At 63.3% G+C, this 7,725-nt stretch overlaps 1 protein-coding gene across 1 annotated transcript in view; it reads right to left on the bottom strand.

Annotated features, from left to right (window-relative positions):
- DUSP8 (dual specificity phosphatase 8) overlaps positions 1 to 7,725 on the bottom strand; it is a 12,554-nt gene that overhangs the window by 2,307 nt on the left and 2,522 nt on the right. Inside the window, exons 3-4 of the mRNA XM_004389423.1 lie at positions 1,067 to 1,233; positions 323 to 482 (exon numbers count right to left, since the gene is read on the bottom strand). Coding sequence (XP_004389480.1) covers positions 323 to 482; positions 1,067 to 1,233 — 327 coding nt within the window. The remainder of the gene's footprint in view (positions 1 to 322; positions 483 to 1,066; positions 1,234 to 7,725) is intronic.

Below are 7,725 nucleotides of genomic sequence, written 5' to 3' on the forward strand. Positions count from 1 at the left end.
ACACTCACACACGCTGGCTGCACACACACGCTGGCTGCATACACTCACACACGCTGGCTGCACACACATGTGCACACACACCAACTACACATGCACACATACAAGTGTGCACACACACGCCAGGCACACATATGTACACATCAGCTGCGCATACACGTGCTAGCTACACACACGCATGTCCAGATGCTGGCTACACATACACACACACACGTCGTTCACACGCCAGCTACACGTGTACACACACATGCCGACTTGGCCGCACGAGCGTGCACGCACACATGGCACCGCCTCTCCCCTTCCTCGGGCAGGCCCCCGCCCTCACCAATGAACTCGATGGACTTGTCCAGCCAGGGAAGCAGCTTTTCACAGTAGTTGTCATTGACGGGGATGCGCATGAAATGGCTCTCGCAGATGAAGTCTGGCTTGGGGCACGAGTTGCTGGCATTGAGGACGTAGCTTATTCCATTCTGGGTCATCAAGTCCTGGAGGGTCAGAGGGACAGGTTGGGAAGAGGTGGTGGGAAAAAGAGACGCCCTGGGAGAGGGGGTAGGGAGGAGGGGGACTTCTTCCCTGCAGCCGGGTGGGACCTTGGAATCTTGGGGTGCAGGCACCCCAGAAGCACGTTAGGTAAGCCTGGCTCATGGAGCCCCAGTGACTTTGGTCTTGGTCCCTGGCGTGTCTAGGGGCTGGGCTAGGAGCCCACAAGACCTGCGCTGGGGTAGGGGGACCCGTGGTTCTCTGCAGCCCCACCCACAGCCTGCAGGAGGCTCGAAGGAATTTATTGATGCTTAGGCGGTGCCTGTACCCTTTTCCCTCTTTACCATTTTTAAAACACGGGATCCTTTCAGGGCTGGCCAGGGGCCCAGTGACATCAGCAGTCTGGCATGCTTGTTCCACCGAGAGGTGGGGAAGCCTCCAGCCCAACTCACGCGGGCTCTCCTCCAAGCCCTGTTCTGGTCCTGCCCGGACCCCGTGGGTTCCCCTCTGGCCCCATCCACCCGTATCCATCCCCTACTGCCACCCCCAGCTCCCTTCCTCCCAGCAGAACCCCTGGGGGGACACACACCTTGTTCAGGACATCTTTCTGAGAGCCCAGGTAGAGGTGAGGCAGGATGCGGGTCAGGCCCACGCTGGGCACGGGCAGGCAGGGCTGGGAGAGGCTCATAGGCAGCAGGGCGGCCGGCTTGCCCTCGCAGAGGCCGGGGAAGCAGGAGGAGAAGGTGGCGAAGCCCCCTGCAGAGGAGGGGCAGAGGAGGGTGTGGTCAGCAGGGGCCACTGGGGCAGGCAAGCCGGCCACACCCCGCCTGCACCCCAGAGCCCGAGCACAGCCACTGAGCCTCTGGCCAGAGCACCTGGTCTGTGTCCGGATGCAGGAGGGTGGCTGCCCACTCACCTGGTCTGCGTCCTGAATGTGGACGGCGGCTGTGATCACGGCGGGTGCATGCCGCTGCCCACTCTGAGGCTACTCCACAGGCTAATTAGGGGCTGGCCTCTCTGAGGACGCTATTGGCAATGCCCATAAATGGGGCCGTGGTGGCTGGCCAGGGAGGCTTGGGGCCCAGGCAGGGGGCAGCTCCCAGGCCATGGGGGTCTCTGACAGGAATGTGGTTCACACAGCCCTGAGAGGAGAGGCCCTCCCCAGCTGCTGGCCTTCCTGCCCCCCTCATGCTGATGCAATCCCTGCCTCAAGTTGGCTGGGAGCCCCGGGCTGGGCTGGGGTGCCAGGACCGGGAGGCAAGGGCTTCTGAGGGCCCCTCCCCCGGCATGACATCACCCCCTGGAATTGGCACAGCCTGCAGGAGCATCTGTGCCGCCCTTCTGGCTCCAGCCCGCCCCGCGGGAGAGGACAGAGGTACAGAGGCCGGCCGAGGGCAGGGGACCGTGGGGACAGGCAGCACACGGGCACAGTGAAGACAGCGCTACACACAGCCGCCTCCCACACGTGTCTGTGTCCTGAGCCACAGGTGCGGCAGAAGGAGCCCCTCTGCTGGCTGGACAGACCTGAGCTCGAGTCCCTGGCATGTCATGGACCCTGTGTGTGACCACGGGGAGGGAGCACATCACTCTTGTGACCTCAGGGGCCTTGTCCTGCCAGCTGCATGGCATCGTCATGAGGCTCAGACAAGACACCAGCCAGGGAGACTCGCGGGGAGCACTGGCCCCAGCCCGGCTGGAGCGGCCTGCAGCTCAGATCAGCTGCCTGGCAGCACACAGCGCCCCCAGCTCTCGGCAGGGTGGGGAAAGAATGGCCTGGGGGCTCAGAGCAGACCACACTGCTGGGCACAGGTGGACTCTATGAAGTGTGACCTGTCCCCGGCCACAAGCACAGTGGGCTCCTGCTTCTGGTTGTGGCTGCCCATGGGCTGCACAGAGACCACTGGGCTGAGGCCCAAGATCACACCCACCAGAGGAGGCAGAACGTGAAGGCGGAACTCAGACCCCGGGGACCCCAGTGCCGTTTCCTCCCCTGTTCCTCAGAGGCCAGCGACCGGGGCCTCGATGACCCGGAGGACAGAGATGCCTAGGGCCTCAGCTGTCTCCCTGGCCCAACTCCAGGGGCCGTTTGTGGGTACCTCCCATCAGAATGCCTGCTGAGGGGGCTCCCTGGAGCTGGGGCCTCCCGCTAGGGAGTGGAGGCAGCAGCCTGGTGGCGGCGGGGAGTGGCCCCCCTGGAACCTGCTCGTCCCGTGGGAGGAGGCTGAGTGTGAGCTGTTGGCGCCCGGGTGCTCCTGCGCACAATCCGGGGCCAGGGGCATGGGCGGCAGACTCTGCCCGGTCTCTGCAGACCCTTCTCCACACACACACTCCCCTCGTTTCCCCCTGGCTTCTTTCCCGCCCTCTCAACTGCTTGGCCAGAGTAGGGTGAATTCCAATAGGGCTCTGTCCTCCCCAAGGAGGGAGGCAGGAGAGTTTGGCCAGGTGCACAGACCTGACAGCCTCTGAAGCAAATCCTCACCCCCTAGGCGCTCCCCGCCCCTACACGCCCCCACAGGTGACAGCACGGGCTAGCACTGGGGCTCCATCCTGCGGAGGTGCCAGGTGGCTCTGAGAGGTGGGTGAGAAGGGAGGGGCTGGGGGCCGAGAGAGGTGTGTGTCCCCCACTTCGAGGCACTCCCCCAAGCCTGCCTGCCCTACCTAGGGAATCAGGGCAGATGCAGGCAGCTCAGCCCCATCCTCATGGTGAAATCTACCTACTCCTGCCCGCGCGGACCTGCCGGGAGAGCAGGGTTGCCACCACACCACCGATGTTCTGAGGCTGGAGCCTGCCCGGGCGTGCCTTGGGGTCGCCTCAGCTGGGCTGTGGCGGGTGGCAGCCAGGCTGCCCACAGAAGGATGGGTCCTCACATTCTGGCCTCTGCTGCCCGATGACACTGCTGTCCCCAGCAGATGACCGAGCAGCACTTCCTGTACTGTGGGTCCTAGAACATCACAGCCCCTTACTGGGTGGGGACACCCCCCCCTCCCCACTCAGCCCATCCTTCCTCTCTTCTCATGCCTGTGCCCACCTTGAGGGGGCTGTGGGCAAAGCCAAGAGGCTCCCCCTGAACCCTGGCTCCCGATTCTGTGTCACTCCATAGTCACCTGGGGCCGGGGCTCCATCCCGACTTGGCTGTGGAGAAAGGGGAACAAATACCCCAATCTTCCAGGTAGGGCAGTGCGTGGAGAAAGGACACGTGGTGACTGAGGGGCTGAGAGAGCTGGGAGGGGCACAGCCAGGTATCAGGCGAGCCCAGTTTGATGCTGGTCAGGGATCCGGGCCCCTTCTTCCTCCTTCCCAGACCCTTCTGCCCTGTGGGGGTTGGGGAGGGGAATGCCGCCCCTTCCCATCCCAAGAGATGAAAACGGAGGGCAGCTGGTACCTGGAGGGTGGCTGCCCAGCCTGGAATCACCACCCTCCCACACATGCACCTGACCTCTCATTACTGGGCATGTGCCGGAAGTGCCTACCAAGTGCCAGGTACAGAGGCTGCATCTGTAAGCTCGACAGCGTCCCTGCCTGCCCTCTAGCTCAGAGCCCAGTGGGGTAGGCTAACCTGGGCACAGTAATTAGACGATAGGGGGAGCCCCAAGGGAGCTCAGGGCCAGGCATCTAATCCGGCAGGCTCCCTGGAAGAGGGAGTATTTGCACTGATCTTGAAAGGACAGGTAAGAATGTGCTCAGCAGAAGGCTAAGGACCAGCAGGCACAGAGCTCGACAGTGAAAGGGAGTGTGACGTGGGGGGGGGGCTTGTCACCCCAGAAAGGCCTGGGTCTCCCCCGAGGGCAGTGGCGCGGAAGTGTAGAAGGAGAAAGTGCAGGTTGGGCAAGGGTTTGATGGGAGTGAGGCACACGGAGGCGACTGCAGGTTCCGGCTCGAAGATGCCTTCAAGGCCGGGAATCCCGGGGTTGGGAGCACGCTGAGAGGTGGGGGCCGAGGGATGTCAGAAACTGAGGTACCAGAGAGAGACCAGGATGGAGGGGCGCCGGTGGAGTGGGAGAGGGCCGGGGACAGATTGACCAGGGCGGTAGGGAGCAGAGCCGGGACTGGACAGCTGAGAGCCGCTGTGGAGTGGGGCTGGGGGAGCAGGAGCAATGGGGGGAGGTGGGGGGAGGACACCAGGAGGGGATGGGGAGCAGCGAGGGGGTACCCCTGGGCTCCTGAGCACGCTCCCCTCTCTCCTCAAGTGTCCGGCCACCATGGCGTGGGGTTCTGTCTGGGGGAGAGGGAGGGAGGGTGGTGGCTCGGTGCCCATGGTTACAGGTGTGTGCGCTGCCCTCTGTGCTGGGTGTCCGAGTCCCCTGCTCGGCACGTCAGGTCTGCGTGGTCACAGGGCAGAGACCCTGGGCGGGGCTCTGGGAGTCTGGTGGTCGTGTGGCTGTGTGCCTCCCCCACCTCTGTGTCTGTAGTGGTCCTGTGGGTGTCTTGGTGAGGCGTGCGTGTGCGCGTGCGTGCGTGCGATGTGTGTGATGTGTGAACTCTGGGAACCAGAGAGCTATAGAACTGCAGACCATTGGATCCAACCATCACCCCTGGGTTAAATTTGGGGGCCGAGAGAGTGGGGACGGCAGAGGAGAGAGGATGGCAGTTCTGGGCTTTTTACAGCTGTCCGGGGAGTACAAGGCACCCTCCCAGGGCCCGGCTCCCTGCCCTAGCCAGGAACAGGGCTGCGAGGGCTTCTGGGGGTGGGGGTGGTGGTTCCAGAGCAGCTCACTCCCTGATCCCGCCCACCCCAGCAACCCTCTGTCTCCCAAGCTTTCCCCCTTGTCAGGGCCCCCTCCCAACCCTCTGGGTGCCTTAGAGCCAGGGGAGGGGACGGAGGGAGCCCGGGGATGCTTGCTGCCTCAAGGACGCCGGAGGGGAAGGGGATGAGGTGGACGTGCAGAGGGCCCGGCATGTGCATGGACGAGCGCCGCTGTGGCCGCAGTTACTGTGGCGGCCGCGGTTACCGCAGTGGCTATGGTTGGGCATGGGGACTTTTAGGAGGGAGCCCTGGTGTCCGCAGTCCTCGGCTGGGGGTGTCACACATTGTGCTGGAGGGAGAGGTCCATGGCCCCATTCGGCAGCCCCCGCCCCCGGCCCCCTGATCTGTGTGGCTGTGAAGAAGGACTGCCATTGGCTTTGGTTGTGGTGCCCAGCGAGAAGGATCAGCTCTGTCCCCGCCTGTCTTACCAGGAGCCTTAGGTGGGTCCCTTCCCCTGTCTAAGCCTGTTTCCTCATCTACAGAACACAGGTGGGGGGACCCGTGCGCGGGTTCAGACCGTGAGCGCCCCCCTGGCAGAGCACGGGGCCGTGGGTTCACAGCCTCAGACATGAGCATCATGGGGTGGTGTCCCCAAAAGACCCAAACAAGCCCTAACCCTGGTTCCCATGAAGGTGACCTTGTTTGGAAACAGTGTCTTTGCAGATATAACTAGTCAAGTTCACACGAGGTCATTCTGACTCCTAGCGACCCTATAGGACAGGGTAGAGTGGAACTGCCCCATAGGGTTTCCAAGGAGCGCCTGGTGGATTTGAACCGCCGACCTTTTAGTTAGCAGCCGTAGCACTTAACCACTGCGCCACCAGGGTTTCCTACTGGAGCAGGGTGGGGCCTGATCCTACGTGAGTGGCATCCTGATTAAAGAGAAGAGACACAGAGACACACGCAGGCAAGACAGAGGGGGAGACCGGAGTGATGCTCCCACCCCCAAGGAGAGCGTGGGCCGCCAGCGGCTGAAGAGACCAGAAAGGATTTTCCTCTAAAGCCTTCAGAGGGTATGCGCTTCTGCCAACACCCCAAGTTCAGACCTCTGGCCCCCGGAACTGAGAGAGAATAAATTTCTGTTGTTTTCAGCCGCTTAGTGTGCGGTGCTTTGTTACGGTGGCCTCAGGAAGGGCAGCTGGCGACAGGTGGCAGGCGCAGGCAAAACCCGAACTTCTGGTCAGCCCTGCTGATCTTGCAGCCCCGCTGATCTTGTAGCCCCGTCTCTCCCGTCTCTCCCCTGCCCTCGCTCTGCCCCCGGCACTGCCTGCTGCGGTCAGCACCCGCTCCGGGCTCACCCCTGCCTCGGCGCCTTCGCCCCATGCCCCTCTCCTGACGCACTGGCACCATCTGGATACCCTCGGGTCTGGGCTAATGTGGAACTTCCTCAGAGGGTCTGCCTTGAGCAGCCTGGCTAAAGTGACCAACAGACCCCCGGCCCCCTGCAGCCTGACATGGGACCCTCAGAGGCCCATTACCGTGAGTGCTCAGGACACGGGTGTCGAATGGGTGGGTGGACAGGAACATTCGATAGCTGTGTGAGGGAGGGGCTGTGATGGTGTCTCCATCCTCCTCGCTCGCCCTGCACCTGCCACAGCCCCTGGCATGGAAGGGCCCTGTGGCAGGTGTATCGTCAGCGGCCCCAGACCTCAGCTGGCAGGACACATGTCCCAGGAGAGACCAAGAGCCCAGCTCCATCCTGCCCTCCAGCTCCTTCAGGGGAGGGTTTTACAGAAGCTCCCTCAGCGCGGCCGATACAGGGATGGAACCATCCAGAACTTCCATGGAGCCTCTGTGTGTGTGTGGGTGTGTGTGTGCGTGCATGCACGCGTGTATGTTTGTGTGTGGAGAGGGCTTTCCAACCTCAAGCGGTACCTGTCTGGGAGCCGGCTGGCCAGGCTGCTCTTGGAGAATGGGTCACTTGTGGGGGGGTGCTCGGCTCATCCCCTGGGGGGCAGCTGTGATGGGCTAGGCTGTTGCTAGGCATCCTGCACTGAGCCCAGCTTTCCAGGGGATTTCCCTGGTGTGGGACCAGCTCCAGGTCAGACTTCCAGACGGCAGCCATCACCAGAGGCTCTGGGAGGGGCCTCCTGAGGCGGGGCCACACCTTTGCCCAGGTCCCATCTCCTCTCATCTCCAGCAGCACTTGGGGTTTCCTCCTGCCCCCCTCTCCACCTACTAGCGGTCGTGGTGAGCTGTGTTAGAGGGGTCCCAGGGGAGGGACGTGGAGCCCCTGGGGAAGGTGAGGTACTGAGACCCCCGCCCCGTCCCACCCCAGCAGAGGCTGGCCTCTGGGCTCAGGGAGGGAAGCTGTGAGGATGGACCCTGCCCTGCCAGCCTGACAGTGGGGAGGGGCTACGGAGGGGTGGGCAGACTCACCCCTGAGGATGGCCACGCTGTCGAGGCAGCAGGGGAACCAGGGAGGGGTGGGCGGACTCACCCGTGAGGATGGCCACGCTGTCGAGGCATCAGGGGAACCAGGGAGGGGTGGGCGGACTCACCC

Source organism: Trichechus manatus, unplaced genomic scaffold (genome assembly GCF_000243295.1).
Source record: "Trichechus manatus latirostris isolate Lorelei unplaced genomic scaffold, TriManLat1.0 scaffold00244, whole genome shotgun sequence".
In the NCBI taxonomy this organism is placed as follows: Eukaryota; Metazoa; Chordata; class Mammalia; order Sirenia; family Trichechidae; genus Trichechus; species Trichechus manatus.